The 25,444-nt window shown below is 38.7% G+C and overlaps 3 protein-coding genes across 4 annotated transcripts in view; all 3 read left to right on the forward strand.

Annotated features, from left to right (window-relative positions):
* The window catches only part of LOC146456569 (solute carrier family 15 member 4-like), a 25,860-nt gene extending 15,138 nt beyond the window's left edge, over positions 1-10,722 (forward strand). The window contains exons 3-6 of one of the 2 annotated variants that reach the window (XM_085093066.1): positions 3,436-3,747; positions 4,304-4,968; positions 7,141-7,528; positions 7,982-10,722. In XM_085093066.1, the coding sequence (XP_084949192.1) occupies positions 3,459-3,747; positions 4,304-4,968; positions 7,141-7,528; positions 7,982-8,337 (1,698 nt within the window). In that variant the 5' untranslated portion in view covers positions 3,436-3,458 and the 3' untranslated portion in view covers positions 8,338-10,722. The remainder of the gene's footprint in view (positions 1-3,435; positions 3,748-4,303; positions 4,969-7,140; positions 7,529-7,981) is intronic. The other variant, XM_085093067.1, reaches the window with a different exon arrangement.
* The window catches only part of LOC146456571 (solute carrier family 15 member 4-like), a 41,518-nt gene that overhangs the window by 4,406 nt on the left and 11,668 nt on the right, over positions 1-25,444 (forward strand). The window lies entirely within an intron of this gene.
* LOC146456572 (solute carrier family 15 member 4-like) lies at positions 11,332-23,365 on the forward strand. Its single transcript, XM_085093070.1, has 5 exons — positions 11,332-11,616; positions 17,422-17,733; positions 18,981-19,642; positions 20,695-21,082; positions 21,674-23,365. Exons 2-5 carry the CDS (start codon positions 17,445-17,447, stop codon positions 22,027-22,029), a joined length of 1,695 nt encoding a protein of 564 aa, XP_084949196.1. The 5' UTR covers positions 11,332-11,616; positions 17,422-17,444; the 3' UTR covers positions 22,030-23,365.

Raw genomic sequence — 25,444 nt, forward strand, 5'->3', positions numbered from 1 at the left:
TTTGTTTGTTTTGTATGCTACGAAAAATTAAATAATTTGTTGGTTTGCTTGCGCCTTCGATGAGTGTTTTACTGACTGTTTTACGAAGTTCCTTGATAGTTTTAGGAACATTTTGCCCTCTGTGTGATAAAAGCGGAATTTAAATGGACTCAAAATGATATTTTCTGTTTTTATTATTGTTTTTAGTTTTTAAAATGATCGAGGCAAAACGGTTTGTGAACAGCCAACGCGCGCTACCGGCACCGTCACTGTCTAGTAAATTTTGCTTTTGATGAAAATGAAATCATACTTTAATTTTACATTCGCTTTTAACGTTCTTTGAAAAGACTTTCAGTGAAAATTACTCCCACATCTTAATCTTTGCGGTTGTATCCTACTGTTTTAAGTATTTTTGTTTGTTTTCTGTCAAGATTGTCAGAAATAAATGCTAAAATTAGAAATATATGCGTGAAAAATTTGTCAGTAGTTTATGCCAACGATACAATGTTGGGAGACGTTTGTTTGACTGACTATTTTAAGCTCAGAATCAAATTTTTTTAAATGAAGCAAAAAGGGATGAGATTAGAAAATAAAACTCCAAGAGAAATAACGAACATGGATCGAAAAATGAGCTCAAAAGGCTGCTCTGAGGTTAAACAAGATGCAGTGTCAACACTACAAGAAAAAAATATCTTGCGAAAACAACAAAGTTTTGTCAACAAAATCACATGAATATACTCGCCTCTTTGGAGAATAACCAGTCCTTTTATTCGATTGCTGATTTTTTGGTTCGTTTACAACGTTGAGTTTCACTTCAAGAGGAAAAATCCATCACATCTTAATTTCATTTCATCGCGCCTGACTAGAGTAAAATAATTTCTCTTCAAGATTCGGCCCCTGTTTATGAAGTGCCGCCTCTAAAAGCTGCTAAAAGAGTCGATTTGTTTCTCCTGCCGCGATCCGCCTTGCTCAGTTTCTCCCGCTGTTTGACGGCAAAATTGGACGAGATCAGAAAATAAAACTCCAAGGGAAATAATCAACATGGACCGAAAAAATGAGCTCAAAATACTGTTCTGAAGTTAGCAGTACTATAGCTTAAGCTTAAGTTAAACGGCGTGTCAAAACTGCAAGAAAACAATATCTTGCAAACCAGCAAACCAGCAAAGTTTTGTCAACAAAATTGCATGAATGTACTCGCCTCTTCTGAGAATAACCAGTCCCTTTATTCCATTGCTGATTTTTCCGTTCGTTTTACAACGTTAAGTGAGCGAAACGTTTCACTTCAAGAGGAAAAATCCAACGTTTAGTCGCGCCGGATCGGAGTAAAATGATTTCACTTCCAGATTCTGATGATGTGCCAGTCGATTTGTTTATCCTGCCGCTAGTTGCCTTGCTCTTTCACCTGTTGTTGGTCGCATATAAAAATTGACTTTGTATCTTGTCGTCTTCAAAATTATTTTTTTTTTGTTTTGTTTTGTTTTTCTCAAACGCAGTTGGCGATGTAACTTCCCGCCAAACAAACGCGGCTGGCAGCGTAGTTGGCCATGCATTTTCCCGCCGAAAAACAACCCGGTTTACAGCACATACGCTCACCTATGTAAGCCAATGTGAAATGAGACACTCGAACCCTGTGCTGCAACACGGGTTATTTTCGGCATCCTTTCCCGTACTTTCTCTCTTTGTTCGTCACTCATGTTTCGCCTGTTTGCTACCGCTCTCAATCGCTCTCTTTGACGTCGAACTTCGCTTCTTCGTCGCCTGTTTCTCGATCTCTTTCTATCTCCCTTACATGTTTGTAGAATTATTCATAAATTGAGTTTGTGTTTTGTCGTGCACCTCGTCTTCAAAACTATTATTATTTGTTTTTCTCAAACGCAGTTGGCGATGCGATTTCCTGCCAAACAAACGCGGCCGGCAGCGCAGTTGGCCATGCATTTTCCCGCCGAAACCTGATTTGCAGCACAAGGTTTGAGTGTCTCATTTCATGTTGGCTTACATGAAGTAAGCGTTCGTACGGGCGGTCGGTCGGGCGGTCGGTCGGACGGAAGTGACGTCATAACCAAACCAAAATTTCTCGCACTGATGGGTTTACCAAAATCTCTTAGCTATGGGGCTCCGCCGTGCGCGCCTACGGCGCGAGCGCGAGCTCCGCTATTTAGCGGCTACGGCCACCTTTTTACTGTTGAAAGATTAATATTTATTGGGGTGATAGGCCCACACGACTTTTAAAAAATGGAAACATTTTTAAAGTGTAACCTCTTTATATTTTTGCTCTGACAAATATGCCATTTAAAGATTTTCCTTTTTAGTAAAGGAAATTAAATTAGTGGTGGCTCTTTAAAGATTTCCCGTAGGAAAGGCTGGTTTTGTGTTAAGTGCCATTTTCCCATTAAAACATGTTTAAGGCTGGGCACTGAAGGTTGATATTGTGTTACGAAAGGCAATATATATTTCGGGTGGTTTTGGGGGGGGGGGGGGGTTGTCTTTTTGCTTCAATGCCGATGACCTTTCTGTAAATTTGACATCTGTTACAATTTTTTCAATCAGATTATTTGGGTAGCCTCTAACAAGGAGTTGTGATGTAATTTTTTGTAATATTTTCCTCAAATGTTGTTTTTGAGGAGTTTGTTCGAAGGAGACTTAGGGCTTCGCCCTTGCCAAATCCTTTTTTGACTCCTGGTGGGTGGCAAGTGAACAAATGCGTGTATTGAAAGGTTTTAATTTCAGTCGGCTTGAAATGTGTTTTACTGAATATCCAGTTTGGAATGATGATGAAATTGATTGCCTTTGTATACAACTGTATCCAGAAATGTAGTCTCAGCATTTGAGATTTCAGCCGTAAATTTGATTGTTGGGTGATATGAGTCTACTTTTTCGATCAACCGGTCCCGTCTATATCGTGCTAACCAGTGTCCCACAGAGAAAAGATTATCGTCATTGTAACGTTTCCAAACAGTAGGTTTTACGAGGCTTTGGCTAAGAATTTGTCTTTCAATGCCGGGCATTTTTGTGCCCATGGCTATACCATGGATCTGTAGAGGTGTTAACGTGTTGGCGATATATTACAAATATGAGGTTATCCACGACCCGGCAAGGGTACATCTACCAGGGACCCGGGGGGAGGGGAGGTTTCTCAACAGTCTTATGTAGGGAGGCTCCACCAGGAGGTTCAAAATTTATATACCATCTGTGGGCCATTATTGATAAAAAAGGTAACCAGTTTCACACACCCACAATAGACACAATGCATCTCTTTTCCGGTGAGTCTACTCAAGATATTTTGAGAGACCTTTTTAAGGACCCAAATTACAAAGTTTTCCTACCAACTCTCGAAATCCCTACCCCTTCATATACCTGCAAACTGAAAAAGGTACCTCTTTCGGGTGGAGCCTTCCCGTATGGTTCATTATAAGGAGCGCCCAAATGGCGATTAACTATGTGTTTAATCTCTTGTAGAAGAAGCTGTTTTGTTTGGAAACATGGCATCGGCAGAAAGAAATGAAGATGAGGAATCTTTACTACTCTCAGATAAAAGGGCTAATGATCATGGCTCAATTACTTTGCTGGCCAGCACTACCTCTTCTTTAAGGGATGCGGAACATTTTACAGGACGTAGACAGAAGCTCCTGGTTGTTCTCTGCGTGCTTGTCACAGAGTTATGTGAGCGTCTCACATTCTATGGAATGACGGCAAATTTAGTGCTACTTTGCAGAGATCAGTTACATCTTCCCGCGCCGTGGCCATCAACCATAAGTCTGGTATTCACTGGTAAGTACATCAATTCAATTAGGCCATTGCCGAGTTACTGCGAACCTCATTACGAAAGCGAGGCTTGTCCATAGTTTTTATCATGAAAAATACTTTTTATTCATATGCAAAGAAACTACATGTACTTTTCATATAAGAAGCCTTGCACTTACCCTTACTCTCATAATAAGGTTCACAGCAACTCGAAAATGGACTAATATATCTTAAGGTGGTACAACCCTCACAAAATTAATCTTCAATTTTGGACATGTTGTTTTACAAAAAGTTACCTATGCAACCTAAAACCACTCGATGAGAAAGTTTATTTTTGCAGTTTTGGCTTGTTGAGTTGCCATGGCAACCACATGTGAGCAACTGATGCCCCCTAAGGGTGTCCATACAATAACAGTTCTATCTCTAGAAGGTTTTAAATAAAAATGCTGAAACTTTCAGGAAATGATCTTGATAAGCTTCTGCATTCAATGAATTACAGAGACTCCATCATGTCAAATAGATTGAAAGTTATTACAAAAACTATGAGGACTTTCAAAAATTGAAAACTTTTTTATTCCTTCAGGAACATGCTATCTTACCCCTTTGTTTGGCGGATGGCTGGCTGACACTTACATTGGTCGCTATAATGCCATCTTTGGCGGCTTATTAGTGTACATTGTTGGTGCGTTACTCATGCTTCCCGTTTCCACGAGTGATGTCGAATATAACAAGGCAAGCAGGATGGTGTACTTTGCGATTGCTCTTGTAACAATCGCATTTGGAACTGGAGGAATCAAATCCAACGTGTCGCCGTTTGGAGCTGATCAGGTTAAACAGGATGGGCCGAGAGCTATCCAAACATTCTTTAACTGGTTTTACTTTTTTATTAGCCTTGGATCACTAGTGGCATTTACAGTAATTGTATGGGTACAACAAGTGTACAGTCTATTTTATGGTTATGTGATCACTGCTGTCTCAATACTCCTTACTGTCATCATCTTTACGTCTGCTCGTAACAAGTACTTGAATAAACCACCAGGAGGAAGCCAACTGACTGAAACTGCGAAAATAATTTATGAAGCAGCTGTGAAAAATCGCCGCACCCCCAATGTACTGACATGGTTAGATAAAGCGAAGAGAAGTTTTGGAGGAAAGTTTACTGAAGCACAGGTTGAAGATGTCAAGGCATTTCTAAGAGTTTTCCCAGTGTTTCTTTTGTTCATTGTGTTCTGGATAATCTACTCACAGGTACGTCCGCTATTTGTACTGAGAATTCACCCCGCTCAAATGGATTAATGTATACAGTGGTCGATTTTTTTATCGGACAACGATAATACGTATACATGAGAAAACATCGTCCTGCTCAAAGTGTGAATGGGCCACCTTAAAGGGACACAGTCACCTGGTGCACATGCGCATTAGATACCATTTCTTAGCCGATTTGCATATCACATTTCATCACAAGTCTCGCGTTGAGAGGCGCATCCTTTGAAAGATGCAAACAAACCTTGTCGAGTCGAAGTATTTGCCAGTCAAAATTATTATAGTGATTATAGACCTAATGTCATTTTAGAACACTCACTTTCTTGATACCATGGAGAATTTACTGATGGACTTGTCCAGGGAAAGTCAAACGTCAATGAATACCTCTGAAGTCGAAGAATCATTTTATCGTTTATTTCGGTATCCCGTAGTGTGAAAAATTATCTTACCTGTTTCTACGTTTCACAGTGTTTGCATGAGAAGCAAATTGAGTTCAAATATTAGAGAATATGTCAATTTTAAAACGTAGCGAATCGACTGAGCTGCAGTGTAGCGAAACGACTTTGTAGCGAAACTACCGGTAAGCTTTATTTCTGCTTTCAATCATATATTTTGCTTTTATAATTTCGTTTCTACAACTTCTCTGTTATCTAAATTTAGGAACCAAACCCATGTCGTTGCAAGAACGCTTGCCCGACCCGTAGAGAACAAGGTTCTATTGGAGGTTTTCCTTGTCGAGGAGATAATCGACTGTGTACCGAAGCTTGTCTTCGTTTGAGCTTCAAACCAAGCAGCCATGACGCGTAGTTCGAATCGTTTACGAAGATTTCCACCGCACGAACCTTTCGCCTGGTTGAGAAAATGTAATTTTCCAAATATATATAATGGTGATTTGTTCTCCAATGTTTTTGATTGATTCTCTCGTTATTTTAGTCAACGCAGGCGATTTCTTCCGCCCGGCGCCTTCACGTTTCCCACCTCCTCTTTTCATGTTCCGTTGGATACGCGATCCATACTGTTTTTAATCAAATATGATAAAATAATATCATAGGATGAGCAAAAGCAAACTCAGAAACAGGTTTCCAGTAAAAGATTGAAAATCCAATAAAACACTGGGAAGATTGAAGCGGATTTCTAGATGCCGACGCCTACTTTTTATTTCGGGTTGAGGTGGACGCTTTTCAAAATTGACAAAAACTAGCGTCCAGGTCAGCGCCTTCACAAAGGTGACTGTGTCCCTTTAAAGCTGGCCTTACACTGGAAGCAAGGTAGGTGGTGGCCTTGTTTTGATACATACCTCACTAATTTTCATATGTAAATGAAAACTAGTTAGCATAAGAACAGCATGATCTACATATCAAAAGAAGTGAGGTTTGTATCAAAACAAGGTCACCCCCAGCGTTGCTTCCAATCCAATCATCTGAGCCCAGGTTACCAAGCACACAACTGTAAAATGGCCTATTATAAACGATGTGACCTGATGAAATTATGGGGCAAGCTAGTTAGCATGCCCATATTTCTTGTTCGCAAGGAATTATGCAAAGTTTCAGTCTTTAACGCACGTGCTAAATTTTTTTAACAAGACGAATACAAATAAGCTGATAGGTAAAAGGCTAGATCAAGCAGAACGTTTCAATCGAGTGCCAGTGCATTGCACCTTTCGCGTGTTCTCATTGGCGAATCAAACTCGTAATAGTATTTGCCCTTCTCGTCCCCTGGAAGCATACAAGTTATTTCAAACTTCCTGTACTTCTATCTCCAAGCATTATCCTGCATTTTGCTCGCGTGATTTTTGGCCAATTTGCCATTGGCTACACTGGTGCTGGCTATGTACTTGTTTGGTATCGGCCTCCTTTTTTCCTATATTGTGAATAACTTCATTAGTAGGCCATTTCCGAGTTGCTTTGAACCTCATTCTGAAAGCGAGGCTAAATGCAAAGTCTTTTTTTATGAAAACAAAACTAATTTTCATATGAAGAGCTTGCATGCACTTAGCCTCTCACTTTCATATTACAAAACTATGATCCATTCAAACTTCTTGTCTGTTCTTTAAACTCTAAAAACTGTGTTGGTTGTAGCATTAGCTTGTGTATCGTGGCGAATAAGTACGTCTGTTGGACATTGTTGTAACATTAACGCTGTATTCTACGACGACAGACGCAGTCCACATTCGTGATTCAAGCTACCTTCATGAGACTAAAATTCCCCAGTTTCACTGTCCCAGCTGCATCCCTGTTTATTTTTGTCATCATCGCTGTACTCGTGTTCATTCCTATCATGGACCACATTGTATACCCTCTTCTTCAACGCTTCGGCATCAGGTTCACTCCGCTACGCAGGATTGGTGTAGGATTGCTTCTGGCCACAGCATCTGTAGTGGTAGCGGGCTTGGTTGAAATAAAGCGAAGGCGTTTATGGGAACAGGGACATTTTCATGACCAGGTTGTTTTCGGCGAACATCGTAATGCATCAAGTCTAAATATCTTTTGGCAAGTCCCGCAGTTTATGTTGATTGGAGCAAGCGAGGTGCTATGTGCTGTCACAGGTACTTCCTCTAATTCCTGTAATTATTTGTTAATAGCACCCTTAGGGGGAAAATTACAGTTAATTATCTACATTCATTGCCAGGTCCTTACCATAAAACAAGACAGCCGATATAAACTTCCAGTGATCTCCCTGGCCTTTCACGTGGCATGTAGTCATAATCTGAGGTCACGAGACAAAACTACAGTGAGAGAGACTCTGTGAGCGAGTCGAAAGCTCCTGCGTTTAAAAAAAAATACGTAACTGTGATCAGTTGTTATTATTTGCGTTATTATTTGCGTGATTATGTCTAGCTGATTTCTTTGAAAAAGGCTTATTGAAAATTTCAGAACTTTTCTTGACACCCCGAAAGTAACGAGCCCCAAAGGCTGAGGGTAGCGAGGATCGCTACTATCGGAACTTTAGGATGGTTAAATTAAACATCATTCTCATTTGGTTTGTTCCTATCTTTCAGGGCTGGAGTTTGCATATTCTCAGTCTCCCAAAAGGATGAAGGGAGTCGTGATGGGCTGCTTTTTGATCACAAATGGCCTGGGAAACTACCTCACCAGTCTTCTTGTTGTTGTAGCTAGGTCGGCAAGTAACGGGGTTTGGTATCCGAGCAAGAATCCCAACGAGGGAAAACTTGAATACTTCTTTTTCTTTTTAGCCGCACTAATGATGGTTAATTTTGTTATTTTTCTATTTGTTGCTTCCTGGTATAAGTATAAGACAAATAAAAGAGGCAAGAAAGCAGACGCCAAGGCCGACCTCTGGGTGGATGGAGGCACACCAAATGATCCTGAGGGTGAATGCAATTCAAAAATTTAATGTTCATCTTCCTAGCTACTTGATATACTGGGGATTTATAAGTTCTAACCTCTACTGAGGTTTGGCCTACGTAGTTTTAACTTCACCGAATCACTTTCACTCAATTTACATAAACAGAGCGGTCTCTTACGATTGTGTCTTAAAGTACACACGAGTGACCACAAGTGACTACGAATGGCCACGAGTGACCACGATTGAGACTGCCTCAATTTATTATACTGACGTCATCAGGGTGTCATGTTTATGGAATAGTCACTATATAACTGCCCTTCCCCCTTTTTTGTAGACTTTGTCTTTACGAATTTTGGGACTGCAAAATATTAACAAAGAATGTTTTGCTTAGATTTGTTTATCATTAATGACACGTAAATTGATGTTGTCGCACACGCTAAGATTGTGGGTGCAAATATTTAGAGGGACCTAAAATGGGACCATCATATTGCGGAAGTTGTCAAGTAATCTGGGGGAAGGCCTATTTTGTCTTTCTCAAGTAAAGCGCGCAGGTCTAGGCCCTAATGTATTAGTAGAGTTCTATCCGACCTGCATCCGTCCAATCACGGAATATGCCTGACCAGTTTTTCTACCTGTGTATCTTTCTCAGGAGCTAGAGGCATTGTAAAAGAGGGCAATGTGTATCATTTTTCCATGCTTTATGTGTGATGAAGGGCTTATAAGACAAGTCTTGTAACTCTGTCAGACCGAAGGCAAGCCCTAACGGACAGATTTTTCAAGAAAATCTTAGATAACATAGACAGCAAGCTCAGGAATTTATTGCTCCAACAAAATGCTAAGCACTTATAATCTCGGAAAGGGACGACAGTTCAATCTGGTTTTTAAGACAAACAGATTTCGAAATATTTTTATTGTTTTTAGCGCACTTAAGGTTACATGATGTAACCATTTTATCATTTTTAGGAATTATGCTGTTGAATTATGTTGTGATTTAAGGTGTTTTTATATGTATATTATTATATATATGCGTTACTGACCAAGCGTGAGGTCAAGATGGCTGGATATTGGCCAAGTTCTTTTTTTTTGCGTTTTGCGTGGACTGAGACGGAGTCGAGGTCCATAAAAACGCAAAAAAAGAACGAGGCCAATATCCAGCCATCTTGACCGAACAAGCTTGGTCAATAAAGGATTTATTGTATGGCTTTACCTTCAAGTTAAAACTACAATAACAAAACAAAACAGGACATGAAACTGCTCTGCTCGGAAAGAAATTCTTTATAGCAGGCCGCTTCAAGATTTATTTTCAGTGCATTTTTGGATTAGCATGTGGAAAACAAGGAATCATAAATTATCTTAAGGCTCTAACTTTATAATGGCGTAAGGGAAGTATAGAATTATTGAGAACGAAAAATTTAGATTTTCGCAAGAGTGGGAAGATTTGAATAGAATCCGGCAAACTCGCCATTTTCAGCCGATCGCGCGGTGGCGTGAATAATAAACATTTTTACACAGTTTTCGGCTTCCAATTATTAATTCTCCATGTCGAAATAGCGACCAACATACTTAATTGGGAACTGCACCATCTTATGGACAAGTGTTTTCCTGTGAGCAGAGTTGTGATGTCTTCCCGCGACCCCCCTTGTTAAGGATAAAAGAAAAGAGCTTCTGATAAAGGCGACGTTCACAAAATGGAGGACTTGGCTTCCAAGGTGTACAAGTTGATTGGAGAAAATTGAAAAAACTGGGGCAAGAATGCATGGGGCACAGGGGAGTTCGCACTGGTGGAGGAAAGTCGATAACATCACTCTTAGGAAACAGTAATCTCGGCCATATTGTGGAAAATGAATTTCTTGGTGGTCTTAATGATTATTTTGGGGAATTTTGCGATGATGAGAACTATGTTAAACCAGTGCCTCTTGAAGTAAACCCCGTGATACACCCACCCCCAGAGCTCCAGAAAAAGCATGATTATCAAAAGCTAAACTGGCAACACGTTTTGTCCTAATTAAGGGATAATGGCATTTAAATCAATACACTAAAAGAGACAGATTTGACCTGATTTGGGGAATTTGATGCCACTTATGACTTCACTCTAATCAACCACGCGTGACTAATGGGTAAATTCTTTATTCCAGTAGATGTCAAAAAATAGGTTTTCATCGCGAGGACTAAACGTGTGTACAAAATTGAGCTTTATGTTGCAAGGGAGAACGATAAACCTTTGCAACATCTTAAAAAGTAGGAGAAATTAATTCATATTTTTCAATAATTAAACGTGACGACATTCAGTGGAAGGTATTTAACAGTGACAGGTTTCATGTGAGTGAATTCCAATACAAAATGTTCTTATAATTGATTTCGTATTGTGGTTTGTTGTTGTTTCTGTTTTGTTAAAATTTTATTCTTGAATGTTTAATAATCAATAAAAATTAACAAAAAAAAAAAAGCTAAACTGGCCATTGTTCTTAACATTCAGTAAAACAATACAGGAAAAGAGAAGCTGCAGTCCTGATGATTATAGCTTTTACTCTACATGCTTTTGATTCATTGCGATCCGGGATACTGATTAATTTGTGAAACTGTCTTGCATTTAGCTATTTGTCGCTTTCTGAATCTTCTGTTCAAACATAGTGATGACATAACGATGTTAGTGGTAGTTTGCTAAACTTGAACTTTGTTCTAGTTGCCATATGATTCCCTATGCTTGCGATAAGTTTACTTCGCAATCACCGTGGTGCATGTCTTGTGATAGCTTGTGACAATTGTGAGATCCTGGCCCGGCTGAGTGACGAACTCCTTCCAGAAGCAAGTGAAATGGGAAACTATTCCAAAATACTTAGTTTACATTCAATTATTTTTACTTCTTCCACACAGCTAAGCTAATTGCAATAACCTTCAATCCTCTTTTTTGAGATGAAATGCTTCCCGGTCAAAAAGAAAAGAGTGTATTTCATCCGTTCAAGTACGTCACGGTTTGACTGTCATGTGACCAGCACAAGTTATTCGGTTACAACAATTTTTTCCATTTTCCGTTTTATTCAATACATCCAAGTGGAACATTAAATTTACACATTTATAAAAACAGAGGAAACTTTAAGTTCAGGTTAAAAGAAAACTGAGTGAAGCGTGACGTCCAATTTCGTGACAACCATTTGCTACTCACACCGCAACTGCGACGTGACTCACATGATTACCACCAAAAACTGATCAACATTCCATGCTGCAGAACAAGATGAGATCATTGCCTCAAGACCACTTCTTGCCTTCACACACGTCCGTGCCGAAGAGAAAGCTGTTTCATACGGTTTTGACCTACGTCTATTTAAGGTAAGCCGAGGTTATCATGGTAAAAAAGAAAATGTATCAAGTGCTTTTGAGGGAGAAAAAAACATCTTTTTGACAAGACAATAGTAACTTTGGCAAGACCCACCTTAGAGATATCACTTCTCCATTAGGGTTAGTTGATCTGCAAAAAAGAGTGTTACAATTTCCTCGGATATGACTTTTACGACTTTCGTTGACTTTATACCTGCCAAAACGAGGAGATCCAAAGCTGGACGTCGGGGCCAAAAATGTTTAACATGAAGTCGGTTAAATTCATCTCCAAAATTGTTCGAAGACATTTGTAAAGATAGTCCCTTTAGGATGTATATAAAAAAAATCAGAACTTCAAAATATCCTGCCGGATGAGTGAAAAAGACTGAAGGGAAAACAAATAGGATTTTCAGTTGTTTTATGACGTTGTTTTTGATCGTGCGATGGGAAGCTATGCATTTCATTGGGATGGCTTGCACCTCAAGTCAAAGAGAAAACAGGAATAATAACCGATTAAATAAATATGTGCTCGTGGCTTCACTTGTGACCACAATGGGTTTTTTATTATTCTTATGTCTCCTCTCTGCGGTTGCAGGCAACATTTAATGAAATCAATTTTGATTGCCAACAGCCAAGCTAATACCTTAAAAACATAACACAAACTCACTTCGTTTTAGGATAAAAATTTGGTCATTGTTAATGGCCGCTTTTAATTGAAAAGTACAAAACTTAAACTAATATCTGACAAACGGTGAGGTAACGATCAGGTATTAAAAGCTCTAGCAAAGCGAGTGAGGGCCAGAAAAAAGGCAAGCTAGAAAAATAAATACAATAATAACACGGGCGGAAGACGGGAACGGTTGTGGTATGATTGAAGTTTAAGGCTTGCAGACTGAGAGGGCAAACTAAGGGAAAAGCCCTCTTATAAAGGGTCTTTGCCCAACTACGAAAGCGAGGCTAAGTATTTTTACTGTGAGTGAACATTTGGCCAAAAGCCTCGTGATGTTGAGAAAAGGTTATTGTCCTGAGAGTCTCGTGGTAATCATACGATGGTGATCTGTTTTAGTAAAGATCCAAGGTTCAAGCGAGGAACCTGTGCTATTGTCTCACAACCAACTCACCCCTGTCCCCTGTGAAAAACCTAATAGAAAAGGCCGGCCTGGGAGGGAGAAATAAAACTTTTGTTTGGTCGAAATAAAATCCATATTTTTTTCTTACAAAAATCAAACGACATTACCGTCTTTTGAATGTCATTCGCAAAAGTAAAGGCATCGAATGGTATACTATGACGCGTATTTATCACGAATTACATCATAATATGGCGCAATTCGTGATAAATACGCGACGTAGCACCACATATGCTAGTTAAAAAAAGCTATAATTTTGATTTTATGCAACTTTGTCTTTTCTCCGTTTCGATATTTTTTACTGTTTTCACGTTTAAATACCCCTAAAGTTTGACCATATATGGTCATGTGGCGGGAAATTTGAATTCCTTTTATAAGCTGTAACTTCACGCCTTTTTATCCGATTGAGATGGGGTTTCACTAGAAATCATAGAATTCTATGACGAAAACCAATACAGTATTTTTCACATTATTTTCCTAAATTTTAATTCTCACGCCAAATTTCGGCATCATTTGAGACGTCACAATAGCAGTCAAATAGAATGAAATAATAACCATTTGCGAGGTAATTTATCCACCTACTTCCCTTCCAAGTCTCGTTAAATTCGATGCATTCCACTTTTGTCTATAGCCTATAACTCTCAGTTTTAAGAGGTGCGGGAGGAACAGCCCTAGCAACCGACTATCGTGGAAACATATATTTGAAGTGTAATCTCTTTATATTTTTGCTCTGACAAGCATGCCATTTAGAGATTTTTCTTTTTTAAAGGAAATTAGTGGTGGCTCTTTAAAGATTTCTCATAGCAAAGGCTGGTTTTGTGTTAAGTTCCACTTTCCCATTAAAACATGTTTGAGGCTGGGCACTGATGGTTGATATTTTGTTACGAAAGGCAATATTTATTTGAGGGGCGAGGTTGTCTTTTTGCTTCAATGCCGATGACCTTTCTGTAAATTTGACATCTGATAAAATTTTTTCAATCAGATTATTTGATTAGCCTCTAGTAAGGAGTCGTAATATTATACTCAAATGTTTGTTTTTTAGCAGTTTGTTCGTAGGAGTCTTAGCGTCTCGCCCTAACCAAATCCTTTTTTAACTCCCGGTGGGTGGCCAGAGGGAAAATGCGTGTATCGGTGTATTGAAAGGTTTTAATTTCAGTCAGCTCGAAATGTGTTTTAAAATCCAGTGTGGAATGATGATGGAATCGATTCCCTTTATATACAACTGTATCCAGAAATGTTGTCTCAGCATTTGAGATCTCAGCCGTAAATTTGATTGTTGGATGATATGAGTTTGATTGTTCGATCAACCGTTCTATATCGTGCTTACCAGTGTCCCACAGAGAAAAGATATCGTCAATGTAACATTTCAAAACTTAAGGTATTGCGAGGCTTTGGCTAACAATTTGTGTTTCAATGCCGGCCATGAAAATGTTCGCAAAAGCATTGGCCATTTTTGTGCCCATGGCTGTACCAGTCCATAGTTGGCGGTAGTTCCTTCCATTGAATTGGAGAAATATGTTCCTTGAGAATGAGTGCATAAGGATTTCTTCACAGAATGTTGATGCAAAAAAGGCCTAAGAAACTCGACGATTTGTTACATAGATTTGCATAATAAAAAAATACTGTACTTATCGAAGCCCTACATGTTCTTTTTGTTGGAACTAGAACTTTGCACAGACTTGAAATGCGCAAAAACAGAGCACTTTAATTCAATACAATAATTTACAATACAATAATTTATTACACTCTCCCCGAGGGGGGCTTCTCAGAGCCCAAAAACTATCTTATGATTACAATAATTACAATGCAATTTAAAAGAAAAAAAGTAATAATAATGTTAGAAATAAAAATATTAAAAAAAAATTAAAATCGAGTCGTTAGAAGACTCAATTTTATATCACTAGGTTCCAAATGGTTACTGCGCGGTATAAAAAGCTTCGCTGGCCCGTAGCAGCCTTATGGCGTGGTGTGTCCGGTAAATTTGCATTGCTAGTCGAGAGGCCGCTAATCGTGCCCCTCTTGATATATCTGGAACCAAGGTTACTCGGTGCCATACCGTTCATGCACTTAAATGTCAATAAGGCATCAAATAAACTAAATAGTCTTTGACTGGCATCCAACGAAGCTGTTTAAGGATCGGTGTAATATGGTCGAATTTTCTTGATCTGGTCACTATACGGGCAGCAAAGTTCTGAATAGCCTGTAACTTGTTGATATTAGTAACGGAAGTGTTTGACCATACGCTTGAACAATAAAACATTTTAGTGAAAACTAAACCCTTAATTATGGTTACGCTTTCTCGTTACGCTTTCTTGAAAGCATGCTTGGCGCGATTTATTTGGGACAGGCTTGACATGCAGGATGCCGTGGTTTTAACAGTATGATCACTGAAGGTAAGCTGATCATCAAAAATCATTCCTAGTAGGTGCCTAGCACAACGGCCGGGTAGGGACCAGATCTTTACCGAGCAAGGACAGGTTGAAATTTGGGATCTTAGCAATCATTTGACGACTGCCAAACAGCATTAGTTTAGTGTTTGATGCATTAATATATAAGAAGGAGGCGATTTTTACATTTATCTTCATATATATCTGAGCTGATTTTCAAAAGGGTGGCTACAGAAATTGAACACATTTTCAGACTTTCTAAGCTGAAGGAATATGCTACTCATTAACAATACTCCGAGAGAAATATTTTGGTTTTATAAATATTTGCTAATGACTCTTGTAATCTATTTACTTACTGATGTGAAATTCAATAGGAAACGCTAAAAAAAAAAATAAATAAATATCTTAAGAAAAGTTAACAAGAACGTCAATTTTTGTAGCCACCTTCTAAAAAATCAGCTCAGATATATACATGCATGTTTGAAAACATGGCTCCAGAAATATTGCCTTATGTTAGTTTCTCTTGTGAGATTTTACTTATTTATTTATTTATTGCATTGTTTTTTTTTTTATTATTCTAAGTAAATAAGAGAAAATTATAAAGGGTTATTAGCAGACATTTATAAAATCAAAATATTTTCTCCCCCCCCCCCCCTCCCTCCCTGTTTTGCTAACCTAGCCCCACTCTCTCTCAAACGTCTTTTAACCGCTCAACGATTTAGCTTTGAATTCGGCGCGCGCGCTGAGATCAGAACTAAGTCATTAGACCTAGCGTTTCGTTTGGCTTCCTGAAGCAAAGTTTTCCTGAGGACATCATTAAGTCTAGTGAGGGAAAAAGTCTTACGAGCGCAGCGTCCTGCCTCGTCTAATATGCTCCCTATTTAGTTTTCTTTTGAGCTAAACGGGTAACTTTCAGTTACTCGGGCGTAAACTATAAAGGATAGCATGTTGCGTGCTTTGCTTGAGGAGGTGACAGTCTTTGGCTTTAAAAAGTAGGTCTTAGGGATGATTTCTATTCGGGCAACGTGAAATTTCCGCGAATTGTTGACCCAGCTAGAAAAGGGCGCTAACCCTTCCCTTTTCAAATGTTGATTTCAACATCCGGGACTTCAGTAAGTATGGAAAACACTAGCAAGGGTATGGGCAAGGATTTTCTCTTCAAAAAGCGTGAGTTTGAAAAGCTATTCGATTATTTTTCACCCTTATAACTGTAGCGTCGTTAGGCTAGTGATCGATTAGTCGAGAAGTGCGATTTTGGGTGGTATTTCCGCTCTCGAATCTCATAAATAGTTTCCTGCAGATGTTCGGTCGCCGTGATTCTAGTTCGCGTGCAGCATGAATCTAGTATGAAGATAAAAAATCAATTTGAAACGCTCTCTTTTATTTCTCTCAAGAAGCCGATCCTGTTGAAGAAAGCTAGACTTGAACGCTAAAAGACCGGGTTTTGAGCGAGATTTTAGATGCGTAAGCGCGGTTAATCATTGCTAAATTGTGACACATTTTGTAGGAAGTTCACAGGGTATGCTTCTTTTCATGCAGATGTTTTTACTTAGTGTCATGTCTAATTCCAAAGACTAGCCTCTTTCGTTTTTCTCTCCCATACTATTCTTTGACCTTGCTTAAAATCTTGTGATAAACCCTAATTGAAGTCTTGCTAAGGACTAACATATTCCTTCAGCCTAGAAGGTCTTAAAATCTGCCAATTTCTGGGGGCTATGTTTTCAAAAATTCAGGTATTTATATATATGTTCACTTTTCCCCAGGGTGGCCGCTTAATAGAGGTCCAAATGTACAAGCTAGGAAAATATGCAAAATATCTCAATGTAAAAATATTATTCCAACTGCAACTCTGGAACGCAAAAATCCTATTAATTTCATGAAACAACGCTTGAATCGTTCAGTATAAAATATTATGTCTGCGTCTCCTTACCATTGTGGCCGCTCTGTACAGGTGTTGACGTGTTGGCGATATGTTACATATATGAGATTATCCACACCCCGGCAAGGATACATCTACCAGGGACCCGGAGGGGGGAGGGGAGGGTACTCAACAAAGTTTTATGCAGGGAGGCCCCAAGGTTCAAACTTTATATACCATCTGTTGGCCATTTTGAGAGAAAAAGTAACCCGTTTCACACACCCACAATAGACACAATGCATCTCTTTTCCGGTGAGTCTGCTCAAGATATTTTGAAAGACCTTTCTAAGGACCTAAAGGACAAAGTTTTCCTACTTTTTCCATACTTTAACTCTCTATAGGGAGCGCCTAAATGGCGATTAACTATGTGTTTAATCTCTTTTAGAAAAAGCTGTTTTGTTTGGAAACATGGCATCGGCAGAAATAAATGAAGATGAGGAATCTTTACTACTCTCAGATAAAAAGGCTAATGATTATGGTTCAATTACTTTGCTGGCCAGCACTACCTCTTCTTTAAGGGATGCGGAGCATTCCTCAGGACGTAGACAGAAGCTGCTGGTTGTCCTTTGCATTCTTGTCACAGAGTTATGTGAGCGTCTCGCATTATATGGAATGACGGCAAATTTAGTGCTACTTTGCAGAGATCAGTTACATCTTCCTGCGCCGTTGCCATCAACCATAACTATGGTATTCACTGGTAAGTACATCAATTTAATAGGTTATAGCCGAGTTACTGTGAACCTCATTATGAAAGCGAGGTTATGTCCATTGTTTTTATCATGAAAAATAGTTTTCATTCACGAGTAAGTTAGAGTGGCTTTGCGACATAGGAGGGATTAGAGCAAAATTTCGAAAATTTAATGTATAGCTCGTCTTTCTTAACACTTTGCCAACTCTGTATGTGAAAAGATTCTTTTGACATTTTAATGACAAAAAAAAACTTGAGGAACCCGAGCTCATTTTAAAGTGCAACTGTCGCGAAAATTGCCATGAATTGTTTGCCAATAATTATTAAAGCATTTCTTTAAGACTGTCATGATTGTTGTATCAACTGATCAGGGTCAGTAAACTGTCTGAGTGATGGGAAGTGCTGGAACCTATTGTGAGCCATCTTAGATGAATCGCTTCATTTAAGATCATTTTTCTTTTTTAATCATCATCACATTTTGAAATGGTTGGGAGAGGGGGCATCTGAAAGTAGTAAGCACGCTAACCTAACACACAAGTGGTGCACTCTTGACTTTTGAAAAGCCGTTTTTGAACCTATCTATGTTGTTCTTTTAAAAATACCTTAATTGTACCGAGCGTAGAGGCAGAATCAGTCAAAATGTTGTATCCTGTGTTTCCAGATTATCTTGTGCTTTGTTCGGATGCTTCTTAGCTAAAAATTCAAGGGAAACAAATTTCTCAATCTTTTCCGAGACTACCTCTCTGATCCGAATACCTGTCCGATAAATTTGCTACCGTTAATACCATTCATAGATATGTACATAATCTGCGAGGTGCACAACATAACTTGTTTATTCCGCGACCGAACACTGAGGCCCTCAAGAAACGTTTTCGTTATAGGGGCGCAGTAACATGGAACAGTCTGTCAGTGGAGGCTAAGCAGGCCACTACCAAAAATAGTTTCTCTTCCGCTATTGAATTTTAGAGTTTTTCTAACTTAGTTTTATCACCTATTATAGGATTTTTCAATTGTGTTTGTTAATTTTAATGCCTTAGCTTTTTAGCACTAAGTTTAATGCGCACGGCTCTTTAAATTTAGAAGACCACTTTTTAGTGATAAGGATTCCGTGGATAAATAAAGTTATTATTATTATTATTATTATTATTATTATTATTATTATTATTATTATTATTATTAAATCTTGCGATGAAAATTTCCATCCAATCTCGTAGGATATAGACTCTGTTCTAAATTAAACTTTTTTATTCGTTCAGGAACATGCTACCTTACCCCTTTGTTTGGCGGATGGCTTGCTGACGCTTACGTTGGTCGCTATAATGCCATCTTTGGTAGCTTATTAGTGTACGCTGTTGGTGCGTTACTCATGCTTCCCGTTTCCGCCAGTGATGTCGAATATAACAAGGCAAGCAGGCTGTTGTACTTTGCGATTGCCCTTGTAACAATCGCATTTGGAACTGGTGGAATCAAAGCCAATGTGTCACCGTTTGGAGCTGATCAGGTTAAACAGGATGGGCCAAGAGCTATTCAGACATTCTTTAACTGGTTTTACTTTTTCATTAACATTGGATCACTACTAGCATTAACAGTAATTGTATGGGTGCAACAAGTTTACAGTCTATTTCATGGCTACGTGATCTCAGCTGTCACAATACTCCTTACTGTCATCATCTTTACGTCTGCTCGTAACAAGTACTTGAATAAACCACCAGGAGGAAGCCAACTGACTGAAACTGCGAAGATAATTTATGAAACTGTGAAAAATCGCCGCACACCCAATGTACCGACATGGTTAGATAAAGTGAAGAGAAGTTTTGGAGGAAAGTTTACTGAAGCACAGGTTGAAGATGTCAAGGCATTTCTAAGAGTTTTCCCAGTGTTTCTTTTGTTCATTGTGTTCTGGGCAATCATGTCACAGGTATGTCCGCTATTTGTACTGAGAATTCACCTTCCTCAAATGGATAAATGTATAAAGTGGTCATTTTTTTTTACTGGACACCGATAATATGCATACATGAGAAAACATTGTCCTGTTCAAAGTGTAAATGGTCCACCTTAAAGCTGGCCTTGGACTGGAAGCGAGGTAAGGGGTGGCCTTGTTTTGATACCTACCTCACTACTTTTCATATGTAAATGTAAACTAGTTTGCATATTAAGAACAGTATGATCTACATATCAAAAGAAGTGAGGTTTGTTTGAAAAGAATGTCACCCCCAGCGTTGCTTCCAATACAAGGCCAGGTTACTAAGTACACAACTGTAAAATGACCTATTGTAAACGATGCGACCTGATTCAATAATAGGGCGATCTAATTAGCATGCCCATATTTTGTGTTCGGGAGGGATTATGCAAAGTTTCAGTCTTCAACGCACGTGCTAATATTTCAGTAACATGAAGAGTGCAAATAAGCTGGAAAAGGCTAGATCTATAACGCTGTTGGGTCTTTTCGCTCAATCGAGTATCAGTGAATTGCACCTTTCCCGTGTTCTCATTGGCTACTTAAACTCGTGATAATATTTGCTCTTTTTGTCCCGTGGAATCATACAAGTTATTACAAGCTTCCTGTACTTCTGCCTCCAAGCATTGTCCTGTATTTCTCGGGCGAGATTTTTGGCTAATTTGTCATTGGCTACATTGGTGCTGGCTATTAATTGTTTAGTATCTGCCTCCTATTTTCCTATTCCGAAATAATTTCATTATTAGTCCATTTCCGAGTTGATTTGAACCTCATTCTGAAAGCGAGGCTAAGTACAAAGTCTTTTTTAGGAAAAAAACTGATTTTCATATGAAAAGTTTGCATGCACTTAGCCTCTCACTTTCATATTACAAAACTATGAATCATTCAAACTGCTTGTTTGTGCTTTGAACTTTTAAAATTGTTGGTTATAGGATTAGCTTGTGTATCATGTCGAATGAGAACGTCTGTTAGACGCATTGTTCTAGCATTAACGCTGTATTCTACGCCGACAGATGGAGACCACATTTAGGATTCAAGCTACCTTCATGAAGCTGGAATTTCCCAGTTTCAATGTTCCAGCTGCATCCCTGTCCATTTTTGACATCATCGCTCTACTTGTGTTCATTCCTATCGTGGACCACATTGTATACCCTCTTCTTCAACGCTTCGGCATCAGGATCACTCCGCTACGCAGGATTGGTGTAGGATTGATTCTGGCCGCAGCATCTATGGTGGTAGCGGGCTTGGTTGAAATAAAGCGAAGGCATGTATGGCAACAGGGACATTTTTATGACCAAGTTGTTTTCGGCGAACATCGCAATGCATCAAGTCTAAGTATCTTTTGGCAAGTCCCGCAATATACGTTGATTGGAGCAAGCGAGGTACTATGTACTATCACAGGTACTTCCTCTAATTCCTGTAATTATATGTTAATGGCACCCTTACGGGGAAAATTAGAGAGGTTAATTATCTACATTTATTGCCAAGTCCTTACTAATTAATTTAATTTAAAAAGCTTATAAGGCGCAAATGAGTATATATATGTATATATATATATCTACATAAATATATTCAAACGTCCTTGCCATAAAACAAGATGGTGGATGCCTCCTTCGCATAACATAATTGATATAAACTTCCAGCGATCTACCTGGACATTTTTTCACGTGGCTTGTAATCACAATTTGAAGTCACGAGACAAAACTACAGTGAGAGAGACTCTGTGAGCGAGTCGAAAGCTCCAGCGTCTATAAAAAGATACATAACTGTGTTCCGTTGTTATTAATATTACAGAATCGGAAAACAACATCTTGAGCGTGATTATGTCTAGCTGATTTCTTTGAAAAAGGCTTATTAAAAATTTCAGAAGTTTTCTTGACACCCCAAAAGTAACGAGCCCCAAAGGCTGAAGGTAGCGAGGATCGCTACTATCGGAACTTTACGATGGTTAAATTAAACATCATTCTCATTTGGTTTGTTCCTTTCTTTCAGGGCAAGAGTTTGCATATTCTCAGTCTCCCAAAAGGATGAAGGGAGTCGTGATGGGCTGCTTTTTTATCACAACTGGTCTGGGACACTACCTCACCAGTCTTCTTGTTGTTATAGTTAGGTCAGCAGGCAACGGGGTTTGGTATCCGAGCAAGAATCCCAACGAAGGAAAACTGGAATACTTCTTTTTCTTGTTAGCTGGACTAATGATGGTTAACTTTGCCATTTTTGTATTTGTTGCTTCCTGGTATAAGTATAAGACAAATGAAAGAAGCAAGAAAGCAGACGCCAAGACTGACCTCTGGGTGGATGAAGGCACACCAAATGATCCTGAGGGTGAATGCAATTCAAACATTTAACAATGTTCATCTTCCTAGCCGCTTGATACACTGGGGATTTATAACTGTTTACCCCTATCGCCTAGGTATGGCCCAGGTATGGCTTTGTAGTTTTAACTTCACGGTATCACTTTCAATTCAATTTACAGAAAGAAAGCGGTCTCTTACGATCGTGTCTAAAAGTACACACGAGTGGCCACATGTTACTACGAATGGCCACGAGTGACAACGATTGAGAATGCCTCAATTTATTGTACTGACGTCATCAGGACGTCTATTTAACTGCCCTTCCCCCTCTTTTGTAGGCTTTGTCTTTGCGAATTTTGGGACTTCAAAATATTAAGAAAGAATGATTTGCTTACTAACAGATTTGTTTATCATTAATGACAAGCAAATTGATGTTGTCTCAGACGCCAAGATTCTGGGTGTAAATCAGTTTCAAGCAACCTAAAATGGGGGGAAGTTGTTAAAAAAGCTAGAAAAGGCTTAAATTTGTCTTTCTCAAGTAAAGCGCGCAGGTCTAGACCCTAATGAATTAGTACAGTTCTATCGGACCTACATCCGTCCAATCACGGAATATGCCTGCATGGCATGCCCAGTTTGTCATGACGGTCTACCTGTGTGTCTTTCTCAGGAGCTAGAGGCAGTGTGAAAGAGGGCAATGTGTATCATTTTTCCATGCTTTATATGTATGATGAAGGGCTGGTTAAGACAAGTCTTGTAACTCTGTCAGACCGAAGGCAAGCCCTAACGGACAAATTGTTCAATAAAATCTTAGATAACAAAGACAGCAAGCTCAGGAGTTTACTGCCCCAACAAAATGCTTAGCATTATAATCTCAGAAAGGGACACCAGTTCAATTCGGTTTTCAAGACAAACAGATTTCGAAGTAGTTTTATTGTTTTTAACGTACTTAAGGTTACATGATGTAAACCATTTTATCATTTTTAAGAATTATACCTTTTTAGTAACTTACTTAGTCATTATGTAGTGATTTAAGGTGTTTTTCTTATATTATTATTATATATATATATATATTTTTTTTAATCCTTCACTGTAAATATAGCGTAATTCAACCCTTGGGTTGCAAAGTTGTATCCAATAAACTATCTACCTATGGGAAAGTTCCTTTAATATATTTTTTAACTCAATTATTCTTTTTCTGATCATTTTTTTTTCGCTAATACTGTGGGCCCCTAAGTTATGTCACGCACAAAATATGTCACACCTTGCCCACCTTTTCGCCTGTTTCCTACATGTAAATCCGCTAGCGTAGGTGCGGTTTTACGTAATGTAAAATTGATTTTAGCCTTTTATGTAGGTATATATACAGGTCACTTATGTTGTATTGTAAAACTCCCTGACGAAGTGTGCGTTAGTCACACGAAGCGCGTTGGGGAGAATAAATCATTTTACAACTGGAAGAGTCCGCAGACGTGCTGCTCACTAGTTTTATCTAAAAAATTAAAAAAAAAAAAGCTCTCCTCACAGGAAAACACTTGTCCATAAGATAGTGCAGTTCCTTATTAAGCATGTTGGCCGCTATTTCGACATCAGGAGTATTAACCACAGGTGTCCAATCATGATCTTGTAATTGTGAAGCAAATTTTATCTTGTGATGCTCCCTAAAATCAATAACACTGCTCTTAGTTCGGATTGGTTTTAATTTGTTCCCTGGAGGAAGTATCACAAAAAGGAATTGGAATGCTTATCAGCTCATTCTCGGATAAACTGGTCATGCTTAACGTAGACCGACTTTAAAGAGTCTTGAGAGGTAGTTTTGCCACAATAAGGTTTCAGTATGTAATGTGAGGTTATTGCCGATGAGCTCCACTGGTCTACATATAATCAAGGAATTTTTGTTTTTGTTTTACTGCATGTACAGCAGTAATTTGATCAGCTCATTCGGCCAGGAAATTTGTAAAAATGCATGTCCCTGTAAAACAACCTCGTTCCTAGGATTTTTCGCTGGGAACGAGGTTGTCTGTAGAAGGAATCGGACAGGAAATGTCTGATGCATGGGCTAGAGGGAGATCAGTGAACCTTCTCAATAGGCCTTATCACGGTTTTCGACGCCATTTTGACGAGTAGGCAAACACGTCTGAAATAACAGTGTTTGTATGGAAATCCATGCAATGTCAAATAATTTTCAAAAAACATTGCATCTGAAAAATTCATGAATTGGAAACTTTTGGCACTAGGAAAACGATTTTAAGTAAAAAAATTTGAGGGATGTAGCTGTGCCAGAAAGCGTCCAGTCGTGTTTTGAACTTTCCATACATTTGTCTGTATAGCGAACCAGCCGTGAACTGCTACTAAAAATAGTTCGCGGGAAGAAAATACAGGGAAATGTATGGAAAGTTCAAAACACGGCTGAACGCTTTCTGGCACAGCTAGATCCCTCCAATTTTTTTCTTAAGGACGGTGCCTACTATTGTTACTGCGCATACGTTCTGCGCATCTCGAGATACTCGGGTTTCCTATGGGTGGTGCGCACTAATACAGGGATATTTTTGCGCGGTTTAAAACTATGCGGAGAAAGTAGAACTTAGCAAGTGCTTTTGGTATCTCAAAAGAAAATTGGGTGTAACCATGCATTTTTCAGAGATAATTAAGCTTCAATTTAGGAAAAAATCCCATACATTGCTTTATATTTTGGCGTTTTGTAGAGATATTATCGCTTAATTATCTAGGAAAAAATGCGTGGTTACCCCCAATTTTCTTTTTGGATTTTAATAGGCCTTGCTGAGATCTGCTTTTCCCGCATAGTCATAAACCGCACAAAAATACTTCGGTATTAGTAGGCACCGTCCTTAAAATCCTTTCTCTAGTTCCAAAAGTTTCCAATTCATGAATTTTTCAGAAGCGATGTTTTATGAAAATTATTTGACATTAGATTCCCAGACAAACACTGTTATTTCAGACGTGTTTGCCTACCCGTCAAAATGGCGTCGAAAACAGTGATAAGGCCTATTTTAAATTAGCGAGGCCAGAATCAGTATAACCTGTGACACAATGCAATAGCATTTTTGCATTTCTCAGTTTAATTTGCTCATTTACACAGCTAATTTTCTTACTAAAGCACAAGTAAAAGTAATTTACCAACGTTTTAGACAACGTTTCAGTCAAGTAAAAAATTGATATTAAATTATCGATGACTCACAACGTATTCGTTTGTCAATTTCTATCGATTTATCGATTCAATTAGTTAATTTTATCGATTTTATGGAATATTATCGATTGAAGACGCCGGGCTGCTATTCGCCGCCTGCTAGTGGTCGCTGAAATTAGGGCATGAAAAAGTATGATTATCAAAAGCTAAACCGGCCATTGTAAAACAATGCATGAAAAGAGAAGCTGTAGTCCTGATGATTCTAGCTTTTACTCTACATTCTTTTGATTCATTGCGATCCGAGATACTGTATTAATTTGTAAA

Source organism: Pavona decussata, unplaced genomic scaffold (assembly GCF_977016875.1).
Source record: "Pavona decussata unplaced genomic scaffold, jaPavDecu1.1 SCAFFOLD_254, whole genome shotgun sequence".
Taxonomy (NCBI): Eukaryota; Metazoa; Cnidaria; class Anthozoa; order Scleractinia; family Agariciidae; genus Pavona; species Pavona decussata.